Source organism: Lycorma delicatula, chromosome 1, assembly GCF_047948215.1.
Source record: "Lycorma delicatula isolate Av1 chromosome 1, ASM4794821v1, whole genome shotgun sequence".
Lineage (NCBI taxonomy): Eukaryota > Metazoa > Arthropoda > Insecta > Hemiptera > Fulgoridae > Lycorma > Lycorma delicatula.
Window position 1 is genome coordinate 163752936 of NC_134455.1, and position 19040 is coordinate 163771975.

General features: G+C 28.3%; 2 protein-coding genes across 3 annotated transcripts in view; both read right to left on the reverse strand.

Annotated features, from left to right (window-relative positions):
- The window catches only part of LOC142325177 (kinetochore protein NDC80 homolog), a 125189-nt gene extending 112335 nt beyond the window's left edge, over positions 1-12854 (reverse strand). Inside the window, exon 1 of the mRNA XM_075366601.1 lies at positions 1975-12854. The gene's annotated coding sequence lies outside the window, so the exon portion shown is untranslated. The remainder of the gene's footprint in view (positions 1-1974) is intronic.
- Positions 12855-12989: 135 nt separating this feature from the next.
- Positions 12990-19040, reverse strand: part of LOC142325183 (low density lipoprotein receptor adapter protein 1-like) — a 58490-nt gene continuing 52439 nt past the window's right edge. For both annotated transcript variants that reach the window (XM_075366623.1, XM_075366615.1), the window contains exons 6-8: positions 17029-17123; positions 16337-16389; positions 12990-13866 (exon numbers count right to left, since the gene is read on the reverse strand). In XM_075366623.1, the coding sequence (XP_075222738.1) occupies positions 13752-13866; positions 16337-16389; positions 17029-17123 (263 nt within the window). In that variant the 3' untranslated portion in view covers positions 12990-13751. The remainder of the gene's footprint in view (positions 13867-16336; positions 16390-17028; positions 17124-19040) is intronic.

The window sequence follows — 19040 nt, forward strand, 5'->3', positions numbered from 1 at the left end:
AGGACCTATTTCATTTGGTTTTTCAGATCCAGAACCAAAAGAAATCACTAATTCTACACCTTAATTAACATTCTAAAAATTTCAGTATGACCTCATTTCACCAGGGTAGCTGAAATCCAAGCGAAATCTTTGACTAGATGTAACTTGCTAACAAAGCATTTTAGAACATATGTTTAAATGTACTTTCACTTTCCGGTCTAGCACTACAGCAGAACTACTGCTTTAGAAGGAAAAGTATTATAATCAGTTCAATTTGGACCTATGTGGTTTTCATTGGATCTTGATGTTTTGACACCTAAGGAACCCAAAAATCCGGTTGGAAATTTCCTGGATGTTTGTATGTACGTGTGTGTGTTTGGTGTCACACCCTAAAATCATCTTATGTCTTCAGTACTCCTCGACTAATTTTGACCAAACTTGGTCAGATTACTTCTATATATGGGGCATTGATGCCAGTAAATTTTCAACATCAATTTTCAAAGGTCAAGGGGGTAAGGCTGTAGATCAAGGTCACCATCAGTATCTCAAGATTTCACCTAATTAACATCTTATTTTTCTTAAACACATTTGTTAACAATTAAAAAATAATAATATTTCCAAAAACGTTTTTGCAAAATCACACACCACCCCAAAAAATTCTCTAAATGCAGTAGTGGGTAAGTGGTATACTGTATCATTAGTACCTCTCTCACCACAAGGAGTGCTAATGTAGCACTGATGTACAGCTGCTGTAGTCATTTGCTATGTTGTGACATTACAGGTGAGCAGTAGAATTAAATAAATGAGTAATATTTAACGGGTAAAACAGAATTTAAAGTAGCCGCTAGTACCACCACACCCGCATGCATGAATTACTGTATGCACACGTGCTTTAGTTAGAAACATTGAATTACATAAAAAAAAAAAAATATTGTATTTAAATAAAATGATAAATATTTTAAATTAAGTTGTTTGTATAGGCCATGAATCAGAAAAAAGCCGTGTGATAGGAAAGTCCTAAAACTGTTTTGTCAGTTTTTTCCATTATTTTCATATGAAGAATAGATTATTAAAGTCCCAGGAGAACTTCCTGATATACTCTGTATATTGCCAAATGAAAATATTTGGCAATTGATAAATACTTAATAATTGATAAGTATATTAATCTGGAAGTTTGTTTAGATAACATTCAAATTATGGTGGTGGTAGTTAACCGGTCACACCAAGTGTCAGTACATGTTTTATTGGTGCTTCAAGAGATACTCAAAAATGATTGAAATTTTATTTCTTGGAGATTTTAATATAAATCTGTTTAACAAAGGTGATGTTTACATCAAATGCTTATTATCTACTTTTAGTTATTATTGTGTACATAAAATAGTTAAAGATCAACTTGTATAAGTGTAAGCAGTTGATTGATAATTGATCTTGTTTTCATGCGTATAAAATAACTGACAGGTGATGATGAGAATAAGATTATTGGTCATGATGAATTAATACTACTAAGAAATACACATTTACAAAAAATATAATTCAGTGAAATCTCATCCAAAGAATTTATGAGAGATTATCTAATATGTAGTAACAAATCCATAAAACTAATTATAAAGAAAGAGACATGGACGAGAATCTAACACTGGAAGTGAAGATGGACCATCAGGTCTTAGAAGAAATGGGAGTTATTAAATATTTGGGGGTTAAGATTTATATACCTTATGTTTAGAGAACATTTTAAATGCCTTTACAGCAAAATAAAAAAGGTTCTAAAAAATGCTATTTTTTTAGAATTGCAATGAATACCAAAGATCTACACAGCTTATGTAGTCCTGACCAATTCTTGGTTGGTCAGGACTTGCCAAGTCAATCATGGTCATATATATATATTTTTTTCTGAAAAATTCTTTTAAGAATCATATTTCTCTGTACTAATATACAAATTATATTTATTTAATCTACCTAAGTACAAAATAATAAATAAAGTAGTATGACACTTACCTTATTCCATTATGCATGCAAAAGCGCTTTCACGAATTTCTCGTATCACCAGTTGCATTAAATTACTTTTACAAATTATTCAGATCAAATTAGATATTAAAATTAAAGATTATTTTTATATTATATTTAAAATTTTTTTAAATTTAAAAAATCATACATAATCATTACTGAAACAAAATAAAAATTCTTCAGTAACAATTTTCAAGAATGACTGAAACTTTAAGACTGGCTCACCATTTAAATTATTATAGATTAATGTCAAAAAGATATGCAAGATAAAGACATTTATCTTGCCATTTATTTCACCATTTCAATCTAATTGCAATGATAGATTACCAAAAAGCGAGCCATTGCTGCATTACTTTCTTGAAGTGGAAATTCTTGGCATAATTCCTTATCTACTACTTCAATTGGATCTATGGAAAGCATAGCAACCAACTGCTGTGCTTTCTCCTCTTTCTTATGATCTTTCACACTATAGCAAAATATACTTTTTCTAAAGATTTAGACAACAGAGTATTTCTGAAAGGATAAATAATCGATAATCAGTACAAGATAAAGGGAAATCTTGAAATATTATCACCATTTTTTCTGTTTTGTAGGAAGCTAGAAAAATGAAATGGCTCAAGACATCTCAGAATATAGATTTCATCCATTCCAGTATTAAAACTTGGACCCTTCTTTGTGTTTCTTAGAACTGCTTTTAAGGCCTCTGAATCAACTTTAGGGATTAAACTTGACAGTATTGTTTCCCAACTGATCAAATTACTGTCAAAACAGTAACAGATAAAACTTTCATAAAAATACTGATGTCCACTAAAATTGGTTAACCAATTTTTTTTCAGTTGTTAACTTCAGAACATATTCCTACAGTCTTGACCTGGCAATTTGTACAAAATCTTAGCAATTTGTAATATAGGAAAGGATTTTAAACTTATTGCTAGATGCTGTTTGAAAAAGGGACACCTTTGAAGAAGTGATTCCCATGAGAATAAAGAGAGACTGAGAAATTTTCATGCATTGAAGCAATTTAAAATGTCCATTCTCCAATTTGATTCTCCATAAGAAGGGCATCCATAAATTCTCTTAGTGAGTAAGGAAAACAGATCTATAAAAATTATGTTATTAACTAGAGACTGTAGTCAAAAGATGTTACAACCTTTTTTGATATGGATTTGTACACAGATCATTTTTTGATGGTCAGTAAATTAGTTTTTTTAAGAGGTCGAAACAGCCCTCTGCTATCTGATTCTGGCCTCACTTTTTAGAAATTATTTATAGAAAATTTCTATCAAAATTGTATAATAATAAAACTAATGACTTTACCAAATACAGTGATATTGAGATTAAGTAGGATAACCTATGTAGAACAGTTAAGGAAGATGCCGCTACAGCTGTGGGTACAAAAAATGAATTAGAAAAAAAGGGTTAGTGATATGGAATGAAGGCAAGAAGAACTGTAAAAGATAAGTAACAATTATACCAAGTCTGCTGTCAATCTGTAGACAGCAGACTAATATATAACTAGTTAAAAATTATGCCAAAGCAACTGTCAGATAAGTTCACCAAGGATCTTGAATTAAATTTATTAATACTGTGGAAAGGAAAAAACTGGCTAATAAGTTTAAGAAAATTATGGGTCTGGAAAAAAAGAGCATATATCATCTAACTGTATTATTAACGGTAAATCATGTTTGATTTGAGCAAATAAAAAGTTCTGCTCAATATACCTATGTCATGTTATTGAAATAACCATGGAATAGCTTTTGCAAGCGATAAAGGATTCTAAAAATTGTTAATTGCCAGATCCAAAGAGGAAAAGTAGTGAACAGAAAATATGGAAGCTTAGTATTTTATCTAAGAGTACTACATTTATATTCCTTCTGGAATAATAATACAATTTCTAAATTTTCAAGGTATGAGGAGACTTATTTTTTTGTTCAAGAAAGCTTTTGTGTTGACCCTAGTTACTACTGAAAAACACATCTCTTGGGAATTCCTTTTACAATATTGTTGCATAATGATAATAAAACAACTTGTGAAAATAATAGAAATTCTTAATTGCAGAAATCTAAACGGGTTTTAGGATGGATGGTTGTGCATTACTGTTTGTTTATCCTAAAAACCCTGTTTGGAATAAATCTCAAAAATTGCTGAAGAGCAATATCAAGAATTTATTCTATGAATCTGGTTTTCATGGATTAACTTTTTGACAATGTTTGATGTTTGGATTGGGACACCATATGTCAATAATATGTCAAATGTCTTGCTGAGTTATGTCAACTATTGCTGGGTTATACTTATCAATACTAATTAATGTTGGGTTGCAAATTAATATTAATTTATCATACTAATTTCAGGTGTCAATAAAGATATGTGAAAAGGTTGTATGATGTCACCTCTGTTATTTAATATATATGTATATCTTGACTAGCTAAGTCTGTCTGGCAGCAAGTAGTTAACTCAGATGTAATCTTGGTTAAGGGATTTTTTAAATCTGATATTTTCTGATACATGACATAATAATTCAGTAATCACTCATGAATGAGGATAAACTGCAAGTGAGATTTCATCGGTCCCATTCTATTAAAGAAATTTTAAAATGAAGATATCAACTGAGAAATCAACAATGATGTTTTTTAGTAAATGGCTTTTAGGATCCAGATTAGTCATCAATGTTGACTTTGAGTTACAAAAGTAATTTTTTAAGTTTCTAAATTATTTAAAAAATTATAAAAAGAACAAAAAAATTATGAAATTAAAAACAATAATTGCTGCCATTAAACACTGTAACAAAATGGTTGTATAAGGTTCATAAATGCTAAGTACATCTGAAAAGATTGTGAGGAATTAATTGAATACTAAACAAAAGAATATTGTGTCCAAATTTGATGATGGATGACAAGCTGGTTTCTGACCCAATTAAGATATTGTTTAATGAATGTTTTTAAAGTGCAGAAAATGAAGTTTTTTGACAATACATCATTAGATGAAGCCATTAACTTAACATCTAAATATGTTAACATAAGAAACATTTTTTTATTTAAAAAGGTTACAGTAATGGATATTTTGAAGGCTATAAAGTAGCTGAAAAATAAATCTTCATATAGATGGAGTGGAATACCTGTAGCATTATTAGTTCTGTGATTAAAAGGAAGAAGAGTTAAGAAATATTATCAAATTACTATCCAGTTGCACTGCTCTATGTTCTTTTTGATTTCTGAGGAAGTAGTAACAGGTAGTGTTATTAAAAAAAAATCACAAGAAAGCAAATATTAAGCAAGAATCAATAAGGATTTTTAAAAAAATCATAAGAAATAAAGTATTTGACTTAATTTGTTATATGCTAGAGGCCCTAAATAGGTTAGAGATTCCTTAGGATGTTTTGAAATAAGGGCCTTTGATTGTGTGAGACATGACATACTCTTTTGGAAGTGATTGATGTACAGTATAAGTGATGCACCAATGTTATGGTTTAATGTTATACATCTAATAGATTTCAAAAGCAAGTAGAAATAAATGATTCTCTGAATGGAACCTCACTTTGCTAGCTGCCACAATCCAAGAATGGTCTAGTTCTGTTTTTGATCTATGTTATAGCAACTAAACTATTAACATAAACATTGTTGCTGTATTTTATTATAAGCAGATAATAAAATTGTAGTTGTGATAGTTCGGATTTTGGTAAACTTCATTTAGATAACATTTCCTACACTCAATCAGGTTGCTTATTGATTTGGGGTATATGGTTTGCTCTTTAATTGCTCAAAAAGTAATTTAATGCATTAACTAAGTAGATGTTAAGGAGTTGTACATAAATTTTGAATTAACTCTTAAATAGGGTTAGGAACTTATTTCTCTGCCATCCAGTAAATTTTATTGGTATCAAAATTCAAAACAATGATAAATAGGGACTACATTGACGATTCATTACAGATTGAGCAAAGCAATTTCAATGAGCCTATTGTTTCTAGTGTGTCTAATTTCAAAACATTGTGGCAGTTTCTTTTCTGCGGCAAGATTGGATATGATTTTCTGAGGCCAGTTCCATAGAGAATACACCTCAAAAAATATGGTAAGAATTTCTAGCTGGATTCTTTAAGTTTTGGTAGAAATATATTTGCAAAATTAAAAAATTGCTTATTCTAACAAACTTATATATTTATGAGTTGACCATTTTATTAAAAAAATTGAGGAAGGTCTATTCAGGAATGTCAAACAATTATAGTACATGAAATTATCAGATGTTTTTAAGTATGGTTTTAATTAAGTAATGTTTTTAAATAGTCATATACTTTAGGAAATATGAGCATTTCTATAATATGATATATATTTTTTTTAAATAAGAGCATTTGCAAATAATTTATTTTGGTTAGTTAATTATAGTTTCACGAGTAGATTAAACCATAGTCTTATTTTTTTTTTTGATCATACAATTCAATTAAACTTGTAAGACTTTTATTAACAAAAATTTAACAATAATAACAAATAATCCTGTGTTGTTTGTAATTGTAGTTGAAATAATTTGTTTATCATTTGGACAATTGCTCATCCAATCAGGATAAATCATTATTACAACCTTCTGACATCACTAAATACCCATGACAGACTTATATATTATACCCACTACATTATATTATACCCATTACATTAAGATGCATTAGAATTTTTAAGAAAAATGACCATAAATACAAGTTAGGATATATAGCATCATTTCTTTTTTTTCATTATAGATACACAATAATTAAATAATACATTATATAATTTTATCATATTAAAGCTAATTGGTAATATTTTTACTATTAAACTAAAAACATTTTTTGTTATAGTTTTAAAACTAGTTTGTACCAAGCTATTTTTATGAAAGTAAACATGACTTTCAGTATAAGATATTTTTTTCATTTTAAATGTTTTTTTTTAAAACCAAACATTGATTATTATTATTTGATTATTATTAGTCTTAAAAAAAAGGTGATCACATTTAAAAAAAATTGTTTTTTCAGTATGATAGATCTATTTTTTCAATTATATGCTTTATATGGGTTAATAAAAAAGAATCCATTATTGAACTGACAAATACATGTAGCTTGCGCTTCATTAAAAAATGATGTGAGGGAACATTGCCAGTATGATAGGTTTATTAACCATCCATCTATTCCAACTAATTAATTCTTTTCAAACAGATTACAGTAATGAAGTAATTTAATGGTAGTACCTGACTGTTGTTGATGTAAGAAATTTCATCAACTTGAACAATCATAAAGTGTATTTTGCAATACCCGAATGGTACTACATTTTAACTGATTCAATTTTTTTGTTTCCAACTATTTCTGAAAGAACAAGTATTGGTTTATATCCATTCAAGTGAGGTCTTTTGTACAAAGTTACAGACACTTCCAATGTTAGAAAGTTGAACAATCCAAGGGTTTTGGAAAGAAAGGCAATGAGCATGTTGCAGCGAGCCTGGAGAGTATGTACTTTTTTAATACCATTTTAGAATGACAGTACAACTAATATTAGGTGAATTAGAAATTTTATTTAAATCTATTCCAACTTAAACCTATAACTACTTAATTATGTATAATTAATTAAGTATTTTTAATTTATGTATAAATAATTAATGTATGTATTTTTTGAGAGGAAAAAGAATTCTTCAATGGAAAAAAATATATATATTTCTTAACTTTAAAAACTGCACTAAGCATAAGACAGCTTACATTCAAATAAACTGTAGTTTATGAACTTTCACAAACTTATTTGTTTCTTTCTTGTAAAATAATTATGTAACTATAATGAATATTTTTTTTAATTTATTTTTTCTACTTGAATATTTCATCATAAAAATAAATAATTAATTCTAGAACTTACAAGTAATTTTAAATTTCCTTAAACCAATCACTATCTGTCAGTTTTTTGAACTGAATTTACTAAAAACTAAATTTTGTTTAGAAAATGATCTTCATATGGTAGACTGTTGTTATCAATTTATTATCAATAAAGTGTAAAGTTTGTACAACTAATTTGTATCAGTCTCAAATGAAATTATCCAAGATAATCCTGTAATATGAACTACCTTTTCTACATTATGTATTCTAAAATTCTTATCTATTTAGCAGTCATGTTACTAAATGTTACTATAGTCATGCTGCAGTATTTAATAGGTAGCAATAGTCTTGAGTCAGGGTGGAGGAATTTTGGGTAGCATGAAAGGACACATGCAATATATCAGAGGAGCTGATGAGAGAATGATTGAGAATATATGATTGAGGTGACCTGGAGCTGCATTCTGAAAAAAGCTTTTGTGTTGGTATCTGTTTTTTATGTTAAAAGCAATCTCATTCATGAAGGCAGTAGCGATAAAATGTCTTTGTATGGCACCCTTATGATTAGTATTACAGTCTAAATGGAAGTTTCTTGAGTTCTAAACTTAAGAAAATGTCTTCCTTTTAGGTGATGTGTAGAATTTTTTCGGACAGAGGTATTTTGAGGCTGGGTGGCTAGAAAAAAGTTACAGTTACCAGAAAATAATTTTTTTCTTTCAACCTGTTAGGAGCAAAGAAAAAACAGGAAATGCAGAAAGACTGAAAATAGACTTTGATAATTTGATGATCCTAAGGAAAAACTAAAGGGATAATAGATTACATGATAAAGAAGGGCTTGGCAGAAATAAACTAGAATCTTTATTGTAATTTGGAAAAAGAAGGAACAAGACTAAAGAAGCTTCTGAAGCTCCAGATATTTATGGTAATACTAATAAAACTGGTAATTGATATGTGAAGGAAATGACTTAAGAACTTATGGAAGATTTCTAGGTATGGCTGGGAGAAAGGGGAGTCAAATAAACTAACTGATTACTTTCTGGTTAAAAAAAAATGGAAAGAGTAGATGGATGTAGTAGACATGACTGACAATGTATTTGAGGTGGGTCATAGAGCAGTTATACCAAATATTAAGATAAGATATATAAGAGTAAATGGAAATAGAAAAGGAAAAAAGTGTACTACCCAAAAGATAAGAAAGTACAGGCAATTTTTCTAGAGGAATGTAAAAATCATGTTCCAAAAAACAAAATAGGGAAGGCAAAACAGTAATGGAATGATTTTTTAAAAAATCACTGATAAGTTGTAGTGAACTGTAATGAAAAGAAAGTAGGAAGGAAAAGGTAAGGAAACACGATGATGGAATTAGAAGGTGAGGAGGTATTCGAGATGAAGAAGAAAATATGGAATGAGAGAAAAAAAGATGACAATAATACCAAGAAACATAAGTAAAGGAATACAGAATAGAAGTTAAAGAAGAAGAAAAAAGTTGGGTAAATTTTATTTCAGATCTTAACTGCTAAAAAATCAACAACTGCTAAAAAATCCAAAAAATAATGATAGTGATAAGATTAAAGAAAATTAGAAGTGAAGCAATGTAATTTTAACAGAAATTTTCAGAAATTGTTAAATGTGATGTGAAAGGGTGACACTGACAGGGTGATGAACAGCATATTTAGTACAAAATAGAGAGCGAAGTACTTCTATCGAAGTAGGGAAGAGGCAGTAAAGAAAATGAGTATAGAGTAAACTTCAGGAAAGGATGAATTAAATGTCTGGATGTTAAAAGCAGCTGGTCAAGCAGGATAGTGTTGATTGAGCCAGATAATAGAAGTTATCTGGAAAAAGAACCAAGTTCCAGAGAGTGATAATGGTATTATTTTATCTATACAAATAAATAAAAAAAGAAAGAAACTATCATAACTATTGAGGAGTTGACTGATACCTGTTATAATGAAAATTTTTGAATAGTTATTATAAAAAAAGAATAAGAAAGAAAGTGGAACACAGATTGGAGGAAGACAATATGAGTTCTGGAATAGAAGGTTCATAGCTAATTTCATCTTTGCTATATGACAGGTGAAAGAGAATCACCTGTGATAATAAACAATGTTGAGAGTACAGCAAAGAGGAGATTATAATGTGTAGAATGAAGCCATATGATAATGATCTATGTATAGCACTAAGAAACAATATCCTGTAAATTATAGAATAAATAGAATTTATTAAATATTGTAAAAGTACAATATGAACCACAATGTGAGGAAGTAACAATGAAAGTTTGTAATGGAAAGTGGACTGAGATAAATTAGTGGACTGTCATCTTTGTTATTTATCATTTTGTGGATGAGATCCACGAGGATAAAAAGAGGAAAATACTCGTAAATAAGAGTGTAATAATTTGCTGGAAGACTTACAGATAGAAGCATGAGATGAACAGAATTATCCAAGAAGATGCCAGACTTTACTAGGAATTGAACCGAATACCAGCTTATCCAGATACCTGTTTGCTATCCACTATACCAACTAGCTGGCAAGTTACTTTTGTTATTGTTATTTTGGCAGAAAAAATATATGCATTCCAAAAATTACCTTAAAGTTTGACACTAAGAAAGAGGAAAATGAATGATATGAGGATGAGTAAAAGGTACAATAAAGAGTAGCAACAAGGAATGATCACAGTAGAAAGAGCAGTTTGCAAATAACAGAAGTACTAGAAATTATTAAAAGTTCTAGATATTTAGCCCATAAAAATATCCGAAGATGGAAAGTTCAAGGTGGGAAATTTTAGAAGTTAATATAGGATAAGGATGATCCAATGGAGCATCTAATGTGTAGTTCAATCACGGCTACCTACTGAAAGGGAAGACAGTAAAATACAGGTGATTGAAATTAAATTTTTAAGAAGCATGGTAAGAAAGATCCAAAGAGATTAAGAAATTCTGCTATGATAAGAGAACTTGGATGTAGGTCAGATTATGAGAGAATTGAATGGGGCAGACTAAGATGGCTTAGGAACTTACAGCAAAAAAAAATGTATAATTTAATTTAGGCAGAAGACCTAGCAACAGCCTGAAAAGATGGTTATTTTGTGTAAAGGAAGCAATGAAAATAAAAAATAAAAGTAAAAATAGTTTTCAAGGTGGAATCGTGGAGAGACAGTGTTTAGAGGAGCTCCATTATCAAAATCTTGACTCAACAAACAATTAGATGAGTGGAAAAAATGAGGGTGATCATGAAAAAAAAGTACTGAAAGTGAATACATAGCAACTGAATATATAACGATAATTAAGAATGTTCTGTTATAATTTTTGAAGCATGTAGCTTCACCAAAAATAAATAAATAAATAAATTGAATCATCAATATTAAACACCTGCAGTAAAGCTATGTCTGTTTTTAAATTTGTACAAATTCCAATCTCAATAGATGAGTTGTGTTGTGTGAACATAATTATAGACATATTTTTTCTGTACCACATCAATACTCAACTTAGTTTACATATTTTACTTTTAACAAAAATATTATTGAATACTAATAGAAAAAACATAATATATAAATTTATACATTAAATATACATTTTGATTTATTTTTTAATGTTAATTTTAAATACAGGTGAAAAGATTGAATCAATATTTTATTTTTAACTCATAGGAATGTTGAGTGGATATGTTTAATATTAGAAATAAAAATTACTAATACTAGAAAATTTATACAATGCATCAATTTACAACGAAAAAATTTAGACTTTTTAATGAGAAATTTTTTTTGTTGTAAGATTCAAATGCTAAGTATGAGCTAACAAACACTAGTGGAATTTAAATAAAAAATAAATAAATGATCCTCCATTTGTATGTTGGAACTTTTATCTGATTACAGTATCTAATATAATCATAATTAAAAATAAAAGAGATGGAAGTATAAGTAAATGTAGTGAATGTATTTTTAAATTATGCTATTGAATGGATTATTAAATCCTTAATAGCCAGTGAACTTCCACACCACACATATTATGGTAAGGAAGAAGCTAGAAATTTTGGAAAGGATAACACAATTAAACAATTACATAATACCAACATGCAACAAGAGTATTTTAAACTCTTGTTGCATGTTGCAACAAAAGTGTTGCAAAATGATTATAACATACATTATGCATCATGATTATATTAATAAAATAACATATAAAATCATGAATACATCAACAGCATCTAAAAATAATCTTATATTGAACTAATGTTTTATTCTAAAAAGTATTGTCTGTTTTCATAGTATGCATACACTATTGTTTAAAAATGTTATTTTATCTGGTTTTAAAATTTATTATGACAGAGTTAGAGTTATCATATGCTTGGGAAATGCTATTTTACTGTCTAAATATTCTTAATTATTGTAGTATATTATTTTGTTTATTAAGCACTACTAATCACTTGATTAATTACGGCTAATTTCTATTAGGTGTAGGTATTTTTAATTTATCAGTGAAATAATGTGGCTTAAATACTGGCAAGAATGTTTTACAGGTGAGAAAATTCCAGTATAAAGGCTCATAATTTGTAATGTTCAAAAAATAAGCAGGAAGATGGAAATAAAACAATCATATTTATATTTAAAGGTATCTGTGCCCTGTTTCCACCCCATTCAAATCTTTGAAAAAGAATTACTAAGCACAAAGTTAAAGATACGTGATTAATTATTATTTATTACAATTATTAAATTATATATTATTATATTATACAATATATACTATATATATTATTAAATATTATTATATTTAAGACTTTTCCTTTAAATCTGAGAATATGATTAAATTGCATTAAGAGAAATTTTCTCAAATGAGATCTTTGTGTGGGTTAGAAAATGTGTAATTGAAATTGAAAAGGATTATTGATAGAGAGACCTAGTGGACAGTAATATAGTTAATTAAGTTTATTTGATAAAACTGAAAATTAGTATGAACAGCATTGTTCATCTACCACCTCTGCAAATAAAACTGTGTCAAGAAACTTGAATGATGAAATTAATTTTACGCTGGTAATATAATAAAAATTATAATTATGTTTGACCTATAAATAAATTTTAGTATAGTATACTATTAGTATAATAATTAGAGTGTTCAATTGGTAATTACATTTTTTAAAAAGTCTTTAAAAACATTTGACTGCTTGTGTTAGTGTTTCTATATATAAAAAAAAAAAAAAAATGATAAAGATTTTTATTTTTAAAATATTAATTCTATAATTAATTTATAAGTTACAATAAATAATCTAATTTACTGTGATTTAATTATAAGTTATTACTTAATGAAATAAAACAGTAGTATAATAAAATGTTGAAGAAAAGTAAAGCAAGCTGATTATCAAAGTCAAATAATATAATTAGGCTAACAGCTGTGTACATCCAGTAAGTTTTTAACCTACACTAATACAGAAGTAGTTTAGTGGATTTATATACTTTCTATAAAACATTTATTAGTAATTAATTTACTAACCTAAATTAAAAATTTCTACATAAAGTCTTACATACAATATGTCTACTTATATAGACAATAAGTCTACATAAGTCTTCATATTTATAATTGTTCTTTAATATTCTATGCACAGAATTATTTAATGTTCTTATTAAATACTTTCATGTCACAGTTTGTAGAGTCTTATTATTCTGATTAACACTAAATAATGTGAAAATTTTATAAAAACATATTTAATTAGATTTTTACATTATTTTAAATACCAGGCTTAAACTGTTTTCATTGTGAATGTAACCTTTATGTATTATTTGTTTGTATACATTTGGTATATTATTTTTAATGATATACTCACTTACTTTAAAAATTTTCAAATATGTTTGAAGAAATTATTCACAATCATCATTATACTTATTATTGTCATTATGATTATTACTTTAGAAATACAATATAGTATAAAATATTAAATTAATACAAACAGGGAAAAACTGATTTACTATTGTAAATTATTGGTCCATATAAAATTATCAGCAAAATTTCCAAACTCACTGGTTATTTTTGTTGAATTACCAGTTTTACTTTTTTCTGGTGGTTGAAGCAGTTGAATATGTCTAAAAGAAAAAATAAAAGATTAATACTATTGCTGTGAAAAAATTCATTAAAAAAAATTGATACAAAATTCATGCAATGCAAAACACAGGTTAGAAAAGCAGGGAAATTGATAAAGAGATTACGTTGTCCTCTTAATGGCCTGCAGTAACATACAAAATAAAGAAAATATTATGATCTTGAGACAGAAAGAGGAGAGGGATGATGAAGGTGATGAGTTGACACAATTATTTATTTCATGAAACAAATTTTTCATTATTACTTTTTATATGGATCTACAACTAAATTATAAATAAGAACTTGTTATTTAGGTTGTGTGTGTATGTGTGTGTGTGTGTGTGTGTGTGTGTGTGTGTGTGTGTGTGTGCGTGTATGTTTTTTTCTTTATTACTTGTTATTTAGATTTACAACTAAACTGTAAATAACAACTTGTTATTTACTCGTAGGTTGTATGTGTGTTTTATTTTGTCACTGACTACAAAATGACAGATTTCTTTAGGTCCTCTGAAGTAATAGCTGACGGTGGTCCTGGAGGTTAAACAAAAAAAAAAGAAGGGGCAGCATAATGGTTAGGGTTTTGTTTGCATCTACAATGGTTTGTTTAATTTTGAAGGTCACGTTATACACCCATATTAAAAAAAAAATTATGAGTAATTTTTTCTAAGTCTTTCTTTATGTACATTAATGTGATGCATTTTTTATGTTCTTTAACTTTGATTTTAATTATAACAAGTCAAAGCTGCTTTGTAGTTATTTAGGTATTTCTTTGTTGAACAGTATAACAAAACATGTTTTTTTTTTTAAATTATACGGTATTAAGTGTCTCATTATCAGAGTAGTGCAATTTTTCTTCCAAAAGACAATTTTGAGTTAGCAGCACTTTCTTCAGTGCTTACAAAGTACAAACATTTTTTTGTTTGTTTTCTATCAACATCCTGGCTTCGGTAGGAGAAGACCCTGAGCCTTGTGACGATCCTGGTTGCCACACCAACCCCTCCGTTCATAGCCTTGATGGGCTTTACTGAAGATTGTCTTTTAGATTCTCTAAACTTGATAAAAAACACAGTCATCAGTTTGGCCTCTGTCAGGATGGCACCGATGCAAATGCCTTGGCAGACATTTCTATTACTGTATTTACACAACTTACTATTGTCTTTATATGGCTTCTTCCAACCATGATCACCTACCTTAACTTACAACCATCAACTATCAAATTAATTGATTTGTGGAAGCATGATCCCCTGCGCCTTCCTGTAACATTGAAGGTTTCACACAAAATCTCTTCCTATATCTAACTTCAATTAGATTATGCACTCAGATCATTACTTGATTGAGTCTTTAAACACCTAAAATACTATCCTCATACCAACAAAACAAGTGTTGATAGCAACAATGGCAATTTGGTCCTAATTCAATTTAATCAAAGCCCTCTTGATTTACTTAAAAATCAAGAAGAAATTCACAAATTTAATAAGCTTCTAATGAAGATATACCCTATTTCTCTCTGCTATAGTACACTTACAGGAGTGAGGTCAATGCCTACATCCTCCCATCCCACAGCTCCATCACAGAGTTCTCCATGCATTCATTCTCATCTTAACTGCGAATATTCCAGCTACCTGGGGCTCGATGCCAAAATGCCTATCTTGGTGAAGTAAGCATCCAGGGGGCCCCCTTCTGTTTAATAATAGAATAGTATTATTTAATATTCTTTTGTTGTCTAAAGATTCACATTTACAGTACATTTATATGCTATGCAAAGAAATACAAGAATAGCATAATCATGGATAAATACTGGATAGAGAAATGAAGTAGTAGTTAAATTATTAGTGCTAAATAAATAAATTTGTATACCTATATTTTCAATTAAAAATTAATAGGATGCTATGTTACTCAAGTAATGCTACATGAAGATGTCCATTCTTAGAGAACTTCAATTGTATACAGTTTTTCTAAAATCATTTTGATTCATTATTTCAAGTGAATGTAATTTCTGACACATTATAAAATGTAGTTCTTTGTTTCTTTGGCCAATGACATTTAAAAGTCTGGAATTTCTTGACCATCATTTTAGTCATCTCAACTTCATCATTAAAAATGTGACATTTTCATCTTCCAAGAATAATACTTACAAAGAAATTATGGAAACAGGGAAAGTAACTGTTTTAATTTGGAATTCTTGTAACAGACAGGTTTAAGTCCCATGTAGCCTTTTAAAAAAAAAATGTTTAATGTTTTGCTATATAATTAAAAAACGTCTGGCTTTAAATTAATATAATATACAAGTAAACACATGTTTAAGAGTAGTAAAGTGTTTATGAAATGACAGTTTTATTATGATGCACAGATAAAGTGCTATTTGAGAAATAATTAAATTATTAATTTAAAATAAATTGAAAGAAAAAAATTTACTTATGTTTATCAATTCTGTTCTTTGGTAATTGAAAGGTATTTATATTATACTGTACTTACCGATTGTATGTTAGTTCTTCAGAATTTTCTTCTTTGTCAGTTTCAAATCTTACCTAAAAAACATAAATATGAAAACTCAGAGTACTTTTTTTCAATATTTTTTTATTCCTATGTTATCATAATGGCCAGTCATTGTGGTGGAGTGGCTACTACCTAATTTCAAGAGAGGGCTTAAAGACTTAAACTAAAAAATGAAGACGCAAACACATAGATGGTTTTATAATTCCACACCAACACTAAACCTAGAGATGAAGCTCTATCCAGGAGAATCAGATCGTAGAGTTTGGAGGGCCTATGATATACTGTTTTTGAACAAAAAGAGATTCATTATTTATTTATATATTATTTCTAATATTATCTTGAGAAGATTCAAAGAGGATGAGATCAGGAAGAGGCAGTCTTTTAAATAATCAAAAAATTATTAAAATCGGTTCAATATTTCCTGATATTCTCAGTAAAAAAAGGAAACAGCCTTTTCTAGATATTGGAATATACAAATTAAAAGTAATCTACATTTTATTCCTGGATTGCAAAATCAGTAAAAAAGCTATAACTGACATTGTTTTTATAACTGAAGGTCAGAGAATATAAAATAATTTTTTTTTAAATTAATATTTTTAAAAATATTTTTCTCTTTTCTAGGTAAAAGTATTAGGTGTTGTATTAAAGTGACATATTTTTATATAACTTACCCAATTGTTAGAAACATCTGACGAAACTTCATTTCTTTCAGATAAGTCTATCAGTTGTATGTCTATATTTTTTTCATTTTGTATTTTTTCTGTTTCTGAAATAAAGAATAGTTAAGGACAAATAAATAATGTTACTTAGACTAACAATAATATAAATATTTATTTACACTGTACAAGAACCATAATATTCATTATCTTATGTAGTTTACATCATATAACTTTCAAATAATTGAACATATGATTTCAACTACAGCTCCAGGATGGAATGAGATTTTACCTTTCATTAAAAAAAATACCAGAACCTAATAACATGAACATTATACTGGGTAATAATTAAGTATAGAAACAGCTTTGTACTGCAAAAAAAATTCTGCATTATGAAATAAAAGGCCCCACAGTAATGAACCGTAAAATGACCAACGTTCCTACCCAAGCGTTCACTTTCTGAGGGTGCTGTGTATGAGCTTTCAACATCCATCTTTGGTTATTATCACTCCAATATTGACAGTTTTGCTTATTCACATTGTCATTTAACATAAAAGTCACTTCTTCATCAGTAAATATTATTGAATTAGAAAAATTTGCGTCTATGTCTAATTTTTGCATTGTTTGTCTTCAACAAAGGTCTACAATACACTAATGACTTTGCATCAGTTGTGACAATTCTCGGTCAACCGGTGCAAGGCAGATTCTTTACAATACCCTTTTCTTCAAAATTGCTGTACTGTTTTGATCACAGTTGATTTACTTATTGGTTCTCTGTTTGGAAATAAATCACATACCTCTTGTAAAGGTCAAACTCTGTCATCATACCTGTACATCATCAACAGAGTTATTAAATGCATTATGAATGTAAAATTCAGTAAAATTGTTCATGCAGCGCGTTTTACCTAGTTTTATTGTTAACACGATTTTTCTGTCATTGCAACTTTTAATGCTTATTATTGGATAATGAAGGCATTAACAGAAAAACCGGTTTTACCATTGTTTTGTAAAATTTTAAATCGAAATCATCTGTCATATGTCCACCTTCCTACTTAAAAAAAATTAAGTTTGATTGAATACGGCGGATCCAAGATGGCGGACAAAAATTAATAACCCACCATAATGCTGACTTTTTTTTAGGTATATAGAACCCCATTTCTTTTTGCCTCCAAATACATCTCACATATAAAGCTATTTACATACTTAAATATCACTCTGTATATTTAATAAATGTGTTTTTTTTTTTTTTAAATTATAGTACTTTTCCTAGACTACTAAATTTTTTAATGCTTTCTTTTGTATGTTCTTGTCAATGACAGTTAGTGATGAAGTTAATTAAACATTTATTAATATTTGTAAAAACTAACTTAACCAAATTGTGTGATAAAACCATTTTTTTTTAAAATTATTTTGAGAAATTTTGTCATTGTAAAAATGAGAGTTACAAGGAATGTAAATTTGATCCTTGATTTGTAGTTCTCCAGAGAACTACCTTTACAGGTTATGACTCAACAAAGTGCATTTAGCTAATAAAAAATGTGAATATCCAGCCATAAAATCCATCAAACCACATAAAAAGCAAAATAAATAATATAGCAATCCCTTGACAAAAAATAAAGAATTACGCATGCTTTGTAATGCACAAAAAGTTTTTGATATGCTTCATGATATTGATTGGTTATGACCAATATTATATTCAAGTGCACAATTTCAGTTGTCCTTCTTATAGACAATGTCATCATCAAGATCTAATGACTTCTAACCCTACTGATCTGTGTCCAGCATTCCTGGATGTTACATTTTAAAATCATGATAATAACTGGACTAGGAATTTCATAATAATTAATTTCATATCAATTTCAGAAAACCGTGTAAAGGCCAGAAATCATTTTGTGGTAAAAAAATTATATATAACATAAATGCCCAAGAGGCAAAGGTATCAATTTCTTATGATGATTTTTACAGTAAGAATATGAATCTAAAAATTAATTTACACCTCCAAATATTTAGACAACACTAATAATAAC